Consider the following 18,794-nt stretch of genomic DNA (forward strand, 5'->3'; position numbering starts at 1 on the left):
CTATTATTTATTGTTCTCCTTCTATTTTAAATACCCAGATGTAGTTTCTTTCCAATTCTATTGTTATTAATAAAAATTTTTGTACTTCTAAAAATAATGTCACATTTGCATTTAATATGAACTTCTTATACCAGAAATTAACACTAAAACAATAATTGATGCTACGATCTCCTGCTTTGGGACAAAACTTTATATAAAACTATACTAAACCAATTCATTTTATAAAAATATTCTGTTGTCACATTTAGCCATAGGAAAAATTTAGTGTGGAACGCGCGTGCAATACCCACTTAGCCTTCGAAGGTATACCAACAATTAGTGTCACTTTTCTTGGAAAATGGGTACCACTGTATGCTTTCACTTTATACTGTTTCACTAAAATTGATATATTCAGTTATAGTTCTAAAAAAACAAGATATTTAGGAATATAAGGTTTGTTGCTATGGGAAATAAAACACCAAAAATATAGATTTTTATTACCAATTTGCATAAATTATATTCCTCTTAAAGTTATCAAAAAAGTTTGTTTTATTCCTGATACGTCTGTGATACCTATAAAATAAACAAATATTTTTTAAAAATAAAAAATGGGTTAGTTTGATAGACTATTACAGTCATTTTATAGAAAACGGTGTACTAAGCACCTAGCAGGCATTAATTTTCTGTCTTTTCTCCCCTAAAAGCTTATGCTTCGACACAGTATGACATGTTTCGCACTATTATAGCTTATTCAATAAGTTATAGGTACAATGCAAAGAGACACTAACAAATATAATAATTGTCTTGAGAATAAAAAAAATAATAGATGCAAAGCAGACATATCGATTTTTCGAGATATTTTAAGTTGCACCATATAAATTAAAGATACGATTATATAACAAATACCTTGATGACAGAAAATTAAAAAGAGCGTTCTTGAAAGAAAAATTCTTGTAAAGTTTGAACCGCTCAACGAAAATAAGATGTTATGGTGATCCGGACTGATCTGATCCACGAACTTACACTACTAAATATTCAAACAAACACGTGCTAGATGCCCTAAATAATCAAATCAAATCCACGGAAAGAGCTGTAATTTGTTTCTACAAAAATAGTAAACAAGCTTTCAAGCTAACTTTGAAAAATTAAAATAAGCTAATTAGATGAACCTGGCGATTTTATTAAAAGAGCTATTAAAGTCATATTTTTTCCCTTACTTAAATCTGTTTGTAGGATAAAAATAGTGAACATTTATAATATAAATTTTAATCTGTAAATATTGTTATACATTTTTCAAATTGCGGAAAATTATTTAAAAAATGGTTGTATATGGTAATTCAACAATATGTAGTTGTATTCTATTTAAATAGTGTGATTGTATGATTGTAAAAAAATTGAATAAAAAAATATGCTAATAGCAATTTTAAAAAATACTCAGACTCATCTAGTGCACTGTTTTTGTACCTAAAAATTATTCTATTCCTATAACAAAGAATTATGAACGCTGCCGATATTCAATACTTTTGAATTTTTTGGACAGGGCTGTAATTCAAAATTATAATAGGAAATACAAAAAAGATATCGCATTTTTCTTTATACCATGTTTTGGAGATAATTTCCAATTTTTCTTACCGAATTTTCAGAAACTTAAAAAGTTTCCCTATTTTGGAAAACATTATATTATTGGGAAAAAAATTGAAAAATATGAAGTAGATTGTCCATTCGAATTTTGTTGCTGAATATTTCACTACTTTTTTAGTTAAACATATCGAAAAAAGCTATTTTTGCACAGACTTAACTGATCTATGTTGATTCTTATTTTACCGTTTTCTTATTTTAATTTTTAAATAAGTAGAATGTTGTTTTTTTGATTATTTCATTCATCATTATTTCCTTTGCCTTTAAATTTTAAATAAAATAAAACTTATTTTAAATAATTCTTATAAGATCTATATAATGATCTATTGTAATAACTCAATATGCACAATTTTACTTGGAATGTTGTCCCAACAATTGTAATAACTCAATTTACACAATTTAATTGGAACGTTGTTCCAATTCTTGGAACAACATACAAAGGGAATCGAATTATTTTGTATATTTTTGTTGTTTTGTGTCAGTATGTCTTCGAGTATCATGAAGAAAAGTGTAACACCATTAGATTTTTTATAGAATAGAGACGGATATGTTTACACATAATATTCACAAATATAATTTACACAATATGTTTAAATATACGCAGAACGTGTTTTCTGAAGATGTAATACCAATAAACGATGAAGTAAAGCTATTGAAGTATCTTTACATTCATTGAACAAATGCGAAGTCAAAATTCTATCTAAAACCTAAAAGTCAATTGTGACATACATGAAAGACTGTTGTATTGTATCCTTGAAGCATTTATGAAGTAGTGTAAGAGCTGAGTGGATGTTTAAGAGTTATAGCAGTTACTATAAAAAATGTAGAAGATAATCACGGTTTATTAATAGAAAATAATAACATTCGCTCTCAATGCATTAAATATTTAGACAACATTAAAAATTCCAGAAACCAACGTAAGTAAGAAGAAGAAATATTCTTTATAATAACACAAGAAATATTAATAGAATTAAAAATAATCTAAAAATAATTTTACCGTTACTTACTTGGTTTTGTTGTCCACTAGAGAACATAGTTGAAATTATCTAAAACAAATTTCTGGTATATCTATTGATATATGATATTGATAAACGTATACTTGTTTTCTTGATTTAAAAACGTGTCAATTGGTGTACTTCTATGATAAGATTTGTTGATAAAAATTGTCCATTGTATTAAAATTATCGAAGGGACAGACGATTGCAATCATTTGGCCGGATATTAGTATCTTAAAAAATAAACTTTTTACTGGCGTCAGTATATAAATTGATACAGTTTTAAAGAGTACTTATGAAACAAAAGAAATCACTTCAGATTAGATTTATTTTTTTAAATACTGAATTTTATGTCTTAAGTGAATAAAGAAATGGATTTTATTGTATTAGGAATTTTTCCTAGCTATTATTAATCTAATGTGCCATGAGCTCAAAAGTTAGAATTTCAAAAACTTGTCTTTGGTCTCTCTTTTTGAAAATGTCTGTTATATGTTAGAATGAGCAGATCGATAACTGATAACTGATACGATATTTCAAGAAATATTTGTATTTATTATCACTGTTTTCTCGTAATCGTTTTTGAATTTTACGCTAAAGTATTAAATAAATAAATAATTATATCCAAAAACTTTGAATATATTTTCAGTATATAATATGGATCTGATAAAAAACTTGAAACTTGAGGGACACAATAAAGAAAAAGATATTGTGAGATCATACCTTTCTATGTCTCATAATGATACGAAAAATGAAAAGAAAAAGCAGAAATAATTATACTGTGTTTGAAAAAATATTTTCCATATATTCATCTGTATATCAATATAGAAGTTTCTTTCGTTTTTATAAAACAACAAATTCCACCGTTTATTGCAGTTTGTGTATTATATTTGTATATATCTGTTTTAGGATACACGGAGACACTGAAAAGTTGGTAGATCCAGACGCAGAAGCAACAGCAAATTCCTCAGACCACCATGAGCCTTCAGACTTCGATATACGCAATAGGTATTTATCAAGAATTGGTGCCCCTGTAAGTTAAGTAGCATAAGGGGGATTTATTTATGTTTGTGTAGTAGTAATTTGTATATATAGTAACCGCGTAGTGAATTGCGACCCTTACTTCGAAAGTGAGTACCTTATATTCTTTGCGGTCAAAGAAGACTTTTATTTATTTTCAACAAAATTATCGTTTTATAATATATTTTAAAGTGTACTTGGTAGTCACGGCTGGCAACCATGAAAAAATTAATAAACCACTTCCACCATGTAGATAATTCATCTCACTATCACTGTAGGGGAAAGGATGAGTGGCTGGTTCTGTCACCATAGAGATGTTAGGGTCTTCACAGGAAACAACTCCATATTAGCTCCTAGGTGCTGTATAGAGGGCTTCGGTTAGTCAATCCAAAGTTGCCTCTGCGTTTCCATCTTAATTTAGTAGGATGGTTAAATAAAACTGGGTTTTGAAGTCGAAAAAGGTCCTAGCAAAAGAGTCTCAGGACAAGCAGGAAGCAGAGCCCCGTGAAGAAGGCCCCTAGGTGTAGGAGACCCTACATGGAGACCGGAGTAAAGCTAGGCTTGACTACCTATGGCTTGGAAAATGAACCCTTTTTATACTTTATTTCGTATCAATATGTGCATTTCCAAGTCCATCTGCCAATCGTAAATTTCGTATGAGGTAGAAATGCGGGGCGATGCGCATCGACATATATATATATATATATATATATATATATATATATATATATATATATATATATATATATATATATATATATATATATATATATCAATCCAATATAAATTAAGGAACACTCGAAGAGTGGTGGGTTTTTCGGTCAAAGTGGAGAAATAAAAGACAAAGAAGGTGGCTACTTCATCTATTTATTGAAGACGTTTCGCTTTCTACTCAGAAAGCATCATCAGTTCATCTAAAAAGAACAATATGAAAAACCAAACATCCATAGAAAAGTTATTACATGTGTGTTACCTTAAAAAGACATGTAGCAGTCAATGATATTAAATGTGTGAAAAAGCTTACGACAATGGACATTTAGAGATCAAGTTGTATAAACAATTAATTGAAACTAGGTACAGTTTACAAATTAACAAACTTAGTACAGCAAAAGAACATGTGATAATCATACATGTATATAAAAAAATTTTGTAAAAAACTTAAGTAAAAAACATTAAAATTGATATGTAGAGAACTAGAAAGATCATAAGATGCACTTCCAGCAGTATATTATCAGTTAAATTTAATTTTGACTTTAGGTAACATTATTGAATAGAATTTCAATCTTAATCTATTAAAATGCGCAATAACTACCTCTTAACCTTACCAAATGTCATTTTCATATCTCAACTGGTTTAAGATCAATAAGTAAATCATCAATTTGTAAGAAAAATGTCGACACCCCCTATCTCGGAAAAAGAAACATTTTTATATAACACAATGTCATTACTTTTTCATGAAGCGTCACTCCCTGAAGTTTGTTGCACTTATTTAGTAACACCCTGTATATTATACAAGTATGTATTATTCAAATGGACTAAAATCCGACATTTTGCAACTCTGTAACTCAGAAGCAATTGATTTCTGAGACTTGGGGCAATCAGAACTTTTGATCAGTATGACCAAAGCTTTAGTCTTTGCAAAGTTTCAGCCAATTTAACTAAGATCACTTTTACGTAAGAAAAGTGCCCGAAATCAGCAAACTTTGAAGCACAATAAAATAAAATTATCTTATAGCATTCAGTATGTAGTTTTAAAACTATGTAACTATATCAAATAAACAATCCAGTATATATAACATTATGATAAATTATAATGACGCTTAGAAGTCGTTTTAGTATTATACTCCAATTATTAATGATTATTCGTTTTTAAATTAAAAAGTATGCAACAGTAGGTTTATTTAAGCTATTAATAATGGGTGGTAGGACTTTTTATGTTTCTGACAATGATTCTGTCAAAATTTTCCAAGCTCAGTGAATCGACTATAACAGTGTTACATCCTTTAAAATATGCGTCTGATGACATTATATAATCCGTTCGTTCAGCTCGGGAATATTTTGACAGATTCGTTGTCGAAAACATACAACACAAAAATTCCTACCCCTCAGTATAAGGCTTTTCATCGGCCGCCATGTTTTTCGTACAGACAGATTTGAGGTGTGATAATGACATAATATATATTATACGTTATACGTTCTGGTTTATAAAAAAATTTAAAAATAACATTGTTTATAAAGAAATAAAGGCTTTAGAAAATTTATAAAATGTATTGTCTTTAAATGATTTAGAACGGGTATCACTCGACATACTCCATAACGACATCGCTTTGTTGTTTCTTTTTGTATAGGTGTCATAATAATAATCGATTAAAAAAATGATTTGCTAATCTAGGCACTTTTTTCATTATTTTCGTATTTCTTTTTTTCAATAACTATACTTTCTTTGGTATATTTTCATAATTATGTGTTCACATGCACTTTATTGTACTTAACTAAACTAAACTTAACATGTTTGTTTACAAAAACGTCTGTTCGAATAAAATGGCTGACACTATTTTTTGATGAAAAGTCCTATTAATAGCTCAAATAAATTTAGTGTTGAGGACTTCTTTTATTAAAAACAGAAGAATAATCATAAATAATAGGATGAATTCATTACTTTCACTAAAAATTTTCCATTTGTAAATATTAATCTATAAAATTTCAAAAGATAATGGATAATGGATAATTTCACAGATGGGTCAAAATCCATTTTGGGAGTTGGTTGTGCGGTATTCGCTCCGTGCGTGACTGACGCGACACCTACCGCCTTCATCTGACAGTTTTGGACCTACCAATTTTCAGGTTAAACATATGACATATGTTTGACATTGTTAAATACATGCGAAATTAACAATTATTAATAATTAACTTTTTAATTATATTTTTTCAATTTATGTACAAAATAAATGTAGTATTAAAAACTATGTTTCTCAAAATTCATCACAATATATCTTTTCAACCATAAACGGAAAAGAAAGGGAAAAATCTAGTACTGGCAAATCAAGTTTTTCACGTGAAAGAGCATATATTTAAAAACAGTAATAGTAAAAGTTATGATATAAAAGCTGAAGTCATCAGGCACTCTGCAGTTAGCTTGAAGCCTTATAAAATATCATTTAAGGTAAATTATTTAAATTTTTCCTATTTCAATTGCATAAAAATGAAGTTATGTGATATTTACTTTTTCATACTAATAGCACGGATCCATCTTTTTCTTTTCTCTAATTTATATGCAATCTTTGGGAACCTATAAAAACTACACTTACTATTTTTCCTATTATTAGCACAATTAAATACGCAATATGTATTTGCACACATTTTTGATAAAGTTAATGCGTAAAAAGGTAGGTCCAATTTTGTCACATTTCGCCGCTACGCACGCTGGCATCGTTTCAAAGTATCCGAGCGAATATATCCAAAACAATCAAGAACAGATTATGTTTAAATTAAACCAACAATGTTCCATTTATTCCGCAGAACTGTTTGCAATATATCAAGCTCTGGAATGGACTATTGAGAAAAGAATGTCTGATCAACAAATAGTAATCATGTCGGATTTAAAATCTGCGTTGTCTGCTTTAGATAATTCGCATAAGCATTTATACAAAAACAGTATTATCGTCAAAATTTTAAAAAATCAACTAAGGCTACTTGAAAGAAATAATCAGTCTCTTTCATTTGGGTAAAAGGACATGCTGGTATCTCGGGTAACACCAAAGCAGATTATTTTGCTAAAGAAGCGGCTTCAAAATGATTAGAAATTAGCTGGTTCAATAGAAGTGATTTAGTCTCGCTGCGTAAACAGGAATTAAAAGAAAACTGGGAAATTGAATGGAATGCTTTTTGTAACAGAAGTAACATTTATACAAAAATTACCCTGTTTTACCTACTACGCCTTTTGCTGCAAGAAGTCATCCCAACAGAAGAGTATATTCAATGTATGTTAGATGCCTTGTTAATCATGCTACTGTGAAAGCCTATCTTCATAGATTTAATTTAAGTGAAACTGAACTTTGTGATTGTAATGGTAACACTGACGATATCAATCATTGGATGTTCAGGTGCATATATAATGATGCTGCTATTAAGTATCGATTGGAAAATCTGATAAAAGAACAAATACCTCTTTATCAGTGTCAATTTTCCATTTTATATATCTCTCATCATAATATTAGGTTTAACCAAATTTTTTGGAGATATTTAAAAAGGACTAACAGAAAAATTTAGGATGGAATGTGTAATGTTAATGTTAAATCTAGCTTTGTTCCCTCTGTCTATCCTTATGTTATATAGTTACCTCCTAGCCGTTGCCTGTCTTGTGTTGTAATAAAGTCGCTATGAAAGGCACCTTAGCGTGAAAAGTATCCCTATATAATGTAATCCCTTGTTCTAAATATTCACTTTAGTTGGTTAGGGCATTGAATGGAATGAATGAATGTATGGTTTTTTATAAATCTACTGATTCTTGTGATACTGATGTTTACATTATATTTTTAATTTACCTCTATGCGAAGTACTATTTTGTTAACAAATGCAATAGGTCATTAACAAATTCAAGTAGTCAAATATATTATCGTGGCTGAATGGATCAAGTTATCCAAAGCCATTAATTAAATAAAAAAAAATTTTTGAATATTTTTTTGTTTTTTTTTTGTTTTTGTTGTATTTTGTTTATATATTGGCTATGAGCACGTGTATATACTTGATTGCATAGTAATTTCCAACCATTGCCAGTCGGTCAAAATTTAACCAACGCGTAGAGTGGTATTTTACATAAACCTAACCATGATACTATAACAAACAAGATATGCTCACTTGCCGTTCTAATTTTAATCGACTTTGCGCATGAAGTCATAGCGAGACAAAACCAGGGGATTTACGTGTATCTTATTTTAACGATGCATCATATCAGTGGCGCACCCAGGGGAGGGGGTTTGGGGGTTAACCCCACCCCACCCCACCCCCCCAGGACCCTATTCCGACACTGTTACTTACACATTTTAAGGACTCAAAATGAAGGTAACATCATAAAAAAAATTGGTGACAACCAAACCCCCCCCCCCCCCGGAGGCAAATTCTAGGTGCGCTACTGCATAATATGGCAACGTTGTTCCATTACTGTAATGAACAACTTCGAAACTTAAACTGTTAACAGTAAGTATACCTTCATACCATATCTTGCTCTAAGAAGTCATAACTAGTTACTTTCTGTGAAACCGTGGTTTGAAAATTAATAAGTAATTCGTAAAATTAATTAAAGAAATATATGCATCTACACAAAATAAATATTGCTACGAAACATAAATTAAATATAAAAGGCCGGTAAAATGTAAAGAATTTGAACCATAAAGGAAAAGCGGGTCATACTTAAGCCTTTATGAATATCATTTAGACATTTATTTTACAATCTTTGTGATTTTTCTCTTGAGGATATTGTAATTATCTTTAATATTTTTATTTAGAATTCGTATTTTAAAATACATTTCACATCTAAAAAAAGTAATTTTACATCTTCGCTAACATTTACATATTTTGCAGCTTCTATTAAGTTTTTTAAATAATTTTTTGTTATTTTTAATGTGTCGCCATTATAACTAAGAGAAATATGTTTCAGTTCACTACATTTAGTTAGAAATTCCAGTGTTGGTTTGAGTAAACCACCCTCAGAAACGTGGTTTACCCAAGTATTTATCGTTAGCGTCCGGAATTCCCATGTATTTTTTTTTCTGGGTTAATTTCTGTATCACCACTAGGAAAGTTTAGCGAGGAAAAGATCTCTTCAGTGACAATTTCATAATTAATTATACTATTAGTAGTAATATTCCATTGTATGTCAGGCAATCCTTAAAATTTTTTTCTATTAAACAATAGTCAGCTTCTGTAAAATGTTTTGATCATATTCGCGGTTTCTACATTAATTTTGTCTCGCTGAAAACACTTGAAGACCCATACTTTACGCATTTGTTTGTCTCTAGGAAACACAAAAAAACGACACTTCGAAAAAGTTTTACTTTTTTTATTATAATTGTTTAAACAACCCACCACTGCATAATACATTATGGCAACCAAATAATTAGTCTTCTTTATAAAGTAGCTACAGGTAGTCTGTATTATATATACTACATTAACACAGTAAACTGAATGTTTTCACCACAAAATTTATATAACAATATAATATACAAAGTCTTTACTACATCAATGGATAAATAAAAATATCATTCACTAAGTTTTGAAGCACACAGGATAGCAACAGATAGAACATTTAACTTGGCATCATTAAAGTTGTCTCGGGCTTACGTCAAAGGTGTGCGAGAGATATCTAAGAACATGCGCGTTGACTTATCTTGTTAGTTATAGTATCATGAACCTAACCAATCCAATTAGACAGCTGTCACTTCTTAACACGTTTTGGCTATGTTTAGTTTTGAGATTTTACTACAATTTTTTGTACGATTTCTTTATTTTTATAATTCCAATGAATTTTGTGAAAGGGGCAGTTATGAATATACCAGAGGAACGTAATTACTTAATATTGAACCATTTTTTTAAATCTTACCCTTCTAGAACTTGAATCAAAATTAATCCAATTTTTTGTATAATTATGTATCATTATACACAGATGTTTTTAGTTACTCTCTACTCACCGATACTGCAAAGATTTATTTTATAATAAAGATTGGACTATCTACTTTCATAAACAGTTTTCAGAGTTTTCACAAAATTAAATAAAAACGGAAATACTGTGAGTAGTACAAGTTAATGTATGAATTTATTATTTAACACCAGTTATAGAAATATACAAAAATATTTGAAAAAAATAGCACTTATGTTTTTTGACCTGCATTTTGAATCTAAAATACCTTGAACCTTCTAGCACAATTCAAATTTTATACCTGAAAATTATTGAAATATCTACCTTGTCCACATGGTTTCAGTAATAAAACTTACTTTAATAATGTATTGCAAATACAATTAATAAAATAATTTAATTATGCAAGTAAGTTATATATGAAAATTCTTATTTTCAGTTTCAGAGAGACTTCAATACCCATTACAAGACAAAAATGTACGAAATAATAAGGAGTAGCACAGAATAGCTGCTTGATGCAAAACTTAAAGATTTAGATGCAAAATTAGTGGAAATTAGTAAAGGCAGAAGTTAAACTAGGTCGTGTTAATTTGAAAATGATAAGGAAAAAATAATATCTGCAAAAGAAGTAATTCAAAATAAATTTAAGGAAACAATGGGATTGCTAGTGGATATAACAAAAGCTGGGTTTGGTAATACCAATGACGTAATACCAATATTAAGCTAATTGGAAAGTTTAAAATAATATTAGAAGTATTATCTTCAGGATTCTACATAATTTTCCCAAAAGGATTGCAATGAGTTTGTGATAAACAACAGGCTCTTTCTGACTTCAGATCCGTACCTTAACAGCATTAGGCGGACAAAAAATGAATAAACCTAAATAAATAATTAAATACACAAAAATATTTCTTTGTATTCTTTTTTATATGTATATCCTATAAATTATGTAAATTTACTTATTATTGTTATCATATATTATTTTTATCACCTAGATTTAGCCATACGGCTCTCACTCCCTCTAAGAGGAAAACTCACTCATCCCAGATATCTACGGTATAAAAGAGAATTGGGCTCTGGTGGGTCTCTTTCCGTATTATCGAGCCCTAGTTGCCTTTGTTATGCTGAAGTATCTCCCAAAAATCTTCCCTTTTATCACTATTATGAATATTATTATTAGATGTTTATTATTAAGCGGAGAAAACATTTAATCTGTAAAAAGTGAACACATCGGACCGATACCGACCTGTGATTTCAAATACATTTGGAAATATAGTTTATAAAATGTGCGATTAATAAGAAGAAAAAGCATTGCAAAAATTTAATACAAGGTATACATAGGTGTTCTATTTTTTCCATTTACAAATCCAGATATTTATGCAATTTATTCTGCAGAAAAAGAAAGATGTTTGGGTACATGACATTAACCTGAGGCGCAAGCAACAAAAATTTCATAAATTGTACTCAGAACTTCGCAGAGATGAGAATCGTTTGTGTATATATTTTAAAACGAATTTTGAAAGTTTTGATGAAATTTTAGAGACAAAAAATCACCAAACAACAAACAAATTTTAGAGAACCAATTGATGCTATAGAACGATTTTATTTTTAATACGTACGTTTTTGTAATCTGGGTAGGACATGTCGAACAATATATCATATGTTTTACAATTTCAATAAGTTTTTCGATATCCATTTTTTTATTTGCATTGACGCGACCAGCGATAAACGTAAACTGCTGCGTTCTGAACGCTAAACTAATTATATCGCCGCGATTGTCGTCAGAACGCTGCTCAAATTCCTTTGATCGCCAGCAGGTCGCTACCAGTATGTGCTGATTCACTTGTTTAGTTTCAGACGAGTCGAATCGCGGTCGCCATCGTGAACGCCATCGCGTCTTGATCGCTTAGGTGTGTTTTCCGCTTTAGTGATAACATATTATAGAAAACTCATTAAAAGTAATGAAAACAATTTTGGCCAGCTTTTTATGTAAAATATCATTCTGTGCAACGTAGGAAAAAATAATTACTAAATTTACTATGTAGTTGGGACTGGGATCAGGGAACCGAGTATACTCGGTTATATATAAGTAGCCAAGTATATATAAGTAGACTGTTTAATATTTTAGCCCTGAACGCCAATCGAAACCCACGAGTTCAAACTCACTTATTGCTTCCCAAGAAAGCGTAGACCGCATAAAAAACATCGAAACATTTTAAAAGGTTTGGAGAAGGTTGAAAACGCGTTGCAAAGTATAGAAGAGTGTGGAAACATCGACAGAAGCGCCCATAAAACTTTTGGAAGGCGTTAAAGAACATTGGTAAGTGTCTAAGAATATTGGAAAACGTCAAAAGCTTCTAAAATGTGAAATAAAGTGTTAAATAACGTGGAAAAGTTTAAATGCTTTCTTCAGAAAACGACGAAGAAGCGTCCTCTGGCATCAAAAATTCTTTAAAAACTTAGGAGGATGTCAAAACAATTGAGAATAGTGTCGAAGAAGCGTGAGTTAATGCGTCGGAAAATTTCGAAGCAGCATTGGAAAATATCACTATCAAAAGTGTCTGAAAATGTATGTTTTCTATGTTTGTAAAACAGAAAAATCTTAAGAGCATCGTTAGGTATCGAAGAAGTAAAAATTACATCCAAAGAGGTCTAAAGAGTATTGAAAACGCTCAAGATATTGTAAATTCTTTATTTCTTACACAAAAAAGTGTTAAAAGCGCTGTAAACACGTTACTAGTTTTCAACTTTATGCAAGAAGTAAGATGGGACGCGTTTCGGTACTTGTCTTACTCTTTCCAACAGTTTTTTAGCCCCTTCTGATGTTTGCGTTCACAAAGTTGAAATAAATATTAAAACAATCGTTAATATACATTTCTCTTTTTGTTCCAGCTCCCCTCAGCTTACGACATAGACGTCAAAGGAATCTAGCTCCTATTGCATTTTACAATTAATTACTTTTTTATTTTAACTTTAGACACTACTAGAACTTCAATTTATTTGCTCAAAATTCTAGCAAATAGTTAAATTTTAAAAAAAGGGGTACCTTTCGTACATGTTTATTGCAAATTTTATTATACACTGTGTACAAAAAGTAATGTATCAAATCCTTTACTATCAAATCCGTTGCACATCTTTCAATTTGACGTATTTTATATTATAGTAAAGAATTATCATGTTATTTATTTGATATTAAACTACCTACGTTACTTATTGTAAATACATTTGTGTTAGTACCTCTGTGTTAGTAACTGGTTTCAAACTAATAATTTGTCACTGAATTTGTTGGCAATGGTACTTTTGAATATTTGCATTAATAATTAATAGATTATCTATAATTTGAATATATTTTTTTATGTAATTTAGTTTTATTTAATGAGACAAAGGAACTTCTGTTACGTTTATTATATAAACTTTTATTTGAATTTAGTATGCATGTTTCTTCTCAGAGCCTTATTTCAGTTGCGACATATTGTTGTCTTTTGAACGTGACCAGCATTACTGCATGCAATTAGATATAAATTTGTTTACTGATTATATATATATATATATATATATATATATATATATATATATATATATATATATATATATATATATATATATATATATATATATAATATAAAATTAGTATTTCTTGGATTTAGGTTCAATAGAAAATTGATATAAGGGATAAAATAAAGGCAGATATCGAGCACAGTTTTATTAATTAAATCTTGACCAAGTACTTTCGCTCACTAGAGCATCTTCAGGGACATTTCGTCAATATTGGACTATCCAACAATCGCAGAATGTCATAAACATAAAATTAAACATAAAGTTGAACATAACACTATACTAAACAAGGACAAACAGTTTAAAATTATTTTAAAAAAGTCGAAGCTACATTATGGTTCGCAACAGGAGAGATAATTCTGGACAATAAAATCTAGTCCCAAATTTAATATATTTTATTGAACGTAAACCCAAAAAATACTAATTTTATATTAAATATAGTACGGTTCAAGAGACTCAGAAAACTATATATATATATATATATATATATATATATATATATATATATATATATATATATATATATATATATATATATATATATATATATATATATATATATATATATATATATATATTTATATATAGATCAACCTAATATTTGTTTTATTTAATTCTTGTTCTTTTTTCATAATATCTTAATATATTTTAAAATGAAGTTAATGGTTTTAAAGAAAACAAATACAAATAAATATTTCCTGGTTATGATGAAAACACATTATATGCGGCTCTGCACATTTGACATTTTATTGATCTTTCGCATGACAGACAGTTCTTAATTCATACGATAATATTGATGGGCGTATTATAAATGCCAACTAAACTAATATCTGTACACAAATATGCATTCTAAATAAATGAGTATGTAAATGATGAATTCTGTTGATTCTCTCTGAGAAATAATTACCGACACACAATTTTTTTTGTCGCTTTCTTCTACACGTACTAGAAAGAAATAGAGCACCGAAAAAAGGCAATGAGAAGAAGTATACTTATTGTTTAATCATTTTCATTCGAAATAAAGTGAACAGACATTGATGATGTATTTAGTTTTTGGATTGTTATGTACATTATTTATAAATTCCTACAAATTTTTTACTCATGATATCTTTGTATTGCCTTAAATGTTTCTAGCGTTGTGCCTTGTAGGTCTATGAATTGTGATGTTTAACTTTCACAACACGTCTTGTATGGCCTTTTTCTGTTTATATGTCGTGAATATCAGATGGGTTTTCGTCGTGTCTACGTGTTTTCTATCCATTACGTCTTCCTCTTTGGCGTGAATATCCGTGACGAATGTTGCACATATGTTGTGTTCCATTCTGAGGTTCTTTAACCAGGATGTTCTTCTTCCTGGACTTATTATTTTCCCTGCAGGATGGCTTATAGGAGGTCATATCTGGATTCTTTTCTCATAATATGTCCGAAGTACTGACGCTTTCGAGATTTGATGGAGGTCAGTACCTCTTGGTTCTTCTTTATTCTTCTGAGGACCTTCCCATTTGTAACTCGGTCAGTCCGTAGATGCTGCAAATTGATATTGTAAGGTAATAATTATGGTTTCTATTTCACTTCCTCTAAATTTACATACTCATAATTCTTTAGAACAAAGAAATTTTTTGTTTTAGACCAACGCTATTCTGTTTGTACTTTTCCTGCGGTTCTTGTTGTCTTTATTTTTTGTATGTCTTTCTTAGTCGGAATATTTTTTTGCCCGGTATTGTTAGTTTGTACTTGTTATTATTGTTCTTAGCCTTGTTATTGTACTTGTTGTTTTTAGGTTTTTTCTATACTATGATTTGGAGATATTTTCAACGTTCATATTACGTCTTTTCTAGTTTTCCTGGTAGTTTTTCTGTCTTTCTTTTGACCATTTTGTGGTGAATATAATATGACATATATGCTACAAATTAATGATATAAGGCAATAATTATTGTTGTTTCTTCTGTCTTTTCTCTGATATTCCATATTCAGAATTCTCTCGAAGAAAGATATTGACATTGTTCGCCATTAACTGTTAATCAAACGCATTTTGCTTGTCTTACTTACCCTTGTTATTTTTGTTCTTGTTTTTGCGCTTTATTTATTATTCTCGTTGATTTTTATGTATTCTCTCCCATATTTGGGGGTTATATTATCAAACTTTCACACTCTATTTTGTCTAGCCTTCTTGACGTTGTTCTGTTTTGTTGTATTTTTGTTGTATTTTTATCCATGTGGTAAATCTATAACGTAGATGTTACAAATTATTGATTTAAGGCGGCAATTGTGGTTCCTTTTTTATTTCGAATGTTCAATGTGTCTCGAATGATTCCAACATAAGTATTGATATTTTGTTGAGCCTCCATTGTACGTCTTTATCGATTAACTATGCGAATTTTACTTAGTCGTAATTAGTCTTACTTGTATTTGTTATTTATGTTTTTGTCTTTATTTTTTCGTATTGGTTCTTATTGTTTTTGTGATTTATTTTATTTTCTTGTTATTTTGCGCTTATTCTTGAGATTTATATATTCGTTCTTGATATACTTGTGTTGATTTTGTTATTTTTACGTTTGTTCTTGTTGTTTTTGCGCAATTTTTTCGCCTTCTTTTCTTGTTTGCTACTTGTTATTATTATGTTTATATTTATTCTTTTTATTTTGAGTTTGTTATAGTTTTTGCGCCAATTCCTGCTGGTTTATGTTTTTCTCTTTCATGTTTTTTGTCTTGTTTATTTTTGTACGTTTTTTTTTTGTTCTTAATATTTTTGTTGACATCTATCATTTTTGCGCCTATTTTTGTTTTTTGTTTTGTTACATGTGTTCGTGTCCTTATTATTATAGTTTTTGTCTACATATAACTCCGTTTGATGCTTTTAGTTCCATTCTATCTATTTTCCTATTCCTATTTACTTTTTGGTTTCTATGCTGGATATTCCGTTGTGAAATAATTTATTAATTAGATTTTCTTCAGCATTCTCTATAATACTTTTAGTTGTATACTGTCATAAGCTCCTCATATTTCCATCTATAATTGATTCACTCCTTGGTTTATGACAATAATGTTTTAATATATCTTAAAGCAATAAACACAAATAACTGGTTGTTTTCAGTTAAATTTATTGTCAATTATTTATAAGTTTATGTTAGTTTCTTGTTTGTAAAGTATTAATATGTAGCAATATAATTGAATAATTAATAAAAAGACAGTTAATATTTTTTATCTTGATGTTCTGTATCCGTATCTTATTTAGCTATTTTAGCTGCAAGTCTTCATCACTAAGCAAAGTTGCGCCTATGTGAAAGTTGAGTGTTATTTTGTAAATTCTTTTGTGTAACTTTTCCAAAACTAATCTTTGTGTGTTCCTATTAAAATTTATAGAATTCTTTGATGATCCGCTTGTTTTTTTTTCAGGTAAAAATTTTTAAGTTCTTTTTCTGTAGGTTTCTTCTATTATTTTTAGCTATATTTTAACCATTTTAAAAACCAGTTTACCTATATATATTTCTTATCAAATCTAGCTCGTGTCTTTTATTTGTTACATTAACATTTATTTTCAAATTACACGGCAAAAAAGTTCACATATTATCAAATATTTACTTCTTAACAGTTGTTTACTTTGTTTATTTTATAATATAATGACTTATCTGATATAATGGTTTATATATTACAACTGTATCCAACAACTGTTAAAATTGTTAATAAATATCTCGAATATTCAAAAATAATAGCCCAATATACCAGTTCAGTTTTCTAACCAACTCACTAATTTTTTAAACGTCACTTGTAATTCCTCAGCAATTTTGATTTTATCGCGGTTTATTAAACGTGCCGTGTGTATATCAGGACTTTTTTTTTATTTTCTCATGGCTTTTTACCTTTTTTGTCTATAGCCAAATTTGCCGTTTATATCTTACTTTATAAAAATGTCCACTATTATTTCTCTGCCAGACTGAACATCAAAATCAGTAATGTTGCTGTTTAAAACTCGACATTATTGCTGTTTATTTATGATCCACTAGGAAACTAAGTTCCTGTAGCTGACTGTATACCATGTATCACAAAATTTTTTATTTCAAATCCTTTATAAAAGATATATTATATACCTCTTATAAAGGATTTGAAATAACAATTTTTGTTTATTTATGCTCAAGCAAAAAGCTTAAAAAAGAGCATTGAAGCTAGAGTTCAATGGTGAAAAATTAATTGAGTAGTATTTCATATTACCGCTTCTATACTTATGGACACGCTAGTAATACATTTGTGAATTGTTTTTGGTGTATAATTACAAAGTCAACAATGCTTTCACACATAATTAAAAATAATATTATCTTCTGAACTTTGAATAGTTATTATTTTCAGAAGTTTTAATGTCGAGTTTTTATATAAAAGTTACCAATTTAAAAAAAATCGACTGAATCGTATACACTAGGTTAAAGGTATTGATAAAACAAATTATTTTATATATTTAATAATTTTAGTATATACAAAGAATATACAAAAGTACGCAATAAGAACATAAATGATTATAGAACATTAAAGCATCTCGACGTTACCACCGAGTTGTGGTTTTCTTTCAGCGTACAAAATAGTTTTTACGGCGTTTAGACAAACCTGTTCGAAATGCGTATGAGGCGTATGTTAGAAAAGCAACACCGCAAAAATATTCAATGAATATTCTGCTCATTATAGCTGTTCATGCTGTCGTAAAACGTGTTTATAAATATTTATCAACTTTTGTTGTTCTTATTGTTACTTGTTTGTAATTTAGTTTAGTGATATTATATATTGAGGTGATATTTTAACAAGATTTTATGTATTTAGTATCCTTATATTTATTAAAAATAATCGATTTTCATGAGACTTTCATTTCTTTAAATTGTTTTTCCTTGCTAAAAGAAATTTCAAGTCATCACAAACACAAATTAATAGTAAACAATTGTTTGTGTGTTGTAGACGAAATGTGAAATTTAAAAATGTCAAAATACTAAATAAAG

At 29.0% G+C, this 18,794-nt stretch overlaps 1 protein-coding gene and 1 long non-coding RNA gene across 6 annotated transcripts in view; one reads left to right on the top strand and one right to left on the bottom strand.

Annotated features, from left to right (window-relative positions):
- LOC140447748 (lysosomal dipeptide transporter MFSD1) overlaps positions 1 to 18,653 on the top strand; it is a 112,052-nt gene extending 93,399 nt beyond the window's left edge. The window contains exons 10-12 of one of the 5 annotated variants that reach the window (XR_011951632.1): positions 3,519 to 3,617; positions 12,389 to 12,580; positions 13,153 to 18,653. Coding sequence is in view for 4 of the 5 variants with exons in the window: in XM_072540579.1 (XP_072396680.1) it covers positions 3,519 to 3,642; positions 13,153 to 13,191 (163 nt within the window). In the remaining variant the exon portion in view is untranslated. Of the gene's footprint in view, positions 1 to 3,518; positions 3,643 to 10,699; positions 10,934 to 12,388; positions 12,581 to 13,152 lie in introns of those variants that run through there. The other 4 variants (XM_072540579.1, XM_072540581.1, XM_072540580.1 and 1 more) reach the window with 4 other exon arrangements.
- Positions 461 to 3,512, bottom strand: LOC140447749 (uncharacterized). The gene is made up of 2 exons (XR_011951633.1): positions 2,625 to 3,512; positions 461 to 552 (listed from the first exon to the last, which is right to left on the bottom strand). It is a non-coding gene; the product is annotated as an uncharacterized lncRNA (long non-coding RNA).
- Positions 18,654 to 18,794: the final 141 nt, after the last annotated feature.

Source organism: Diabrotica undecimpunctata, chromosome 8 (genome assembly GCF_040954645.1).
Source record: "Diabrotica undecimpunctata isolate CICGRU chromosome 8, icDiaUnde3, whole genome shotgun sequence".
Classification (NCBI taxonomy): Eukaryota; Metazoa; Arthropoda; class Insecta; order Coleoptera; family Chrysomelidae; genus Diabrotica; species Diabrotica undecimpunctata.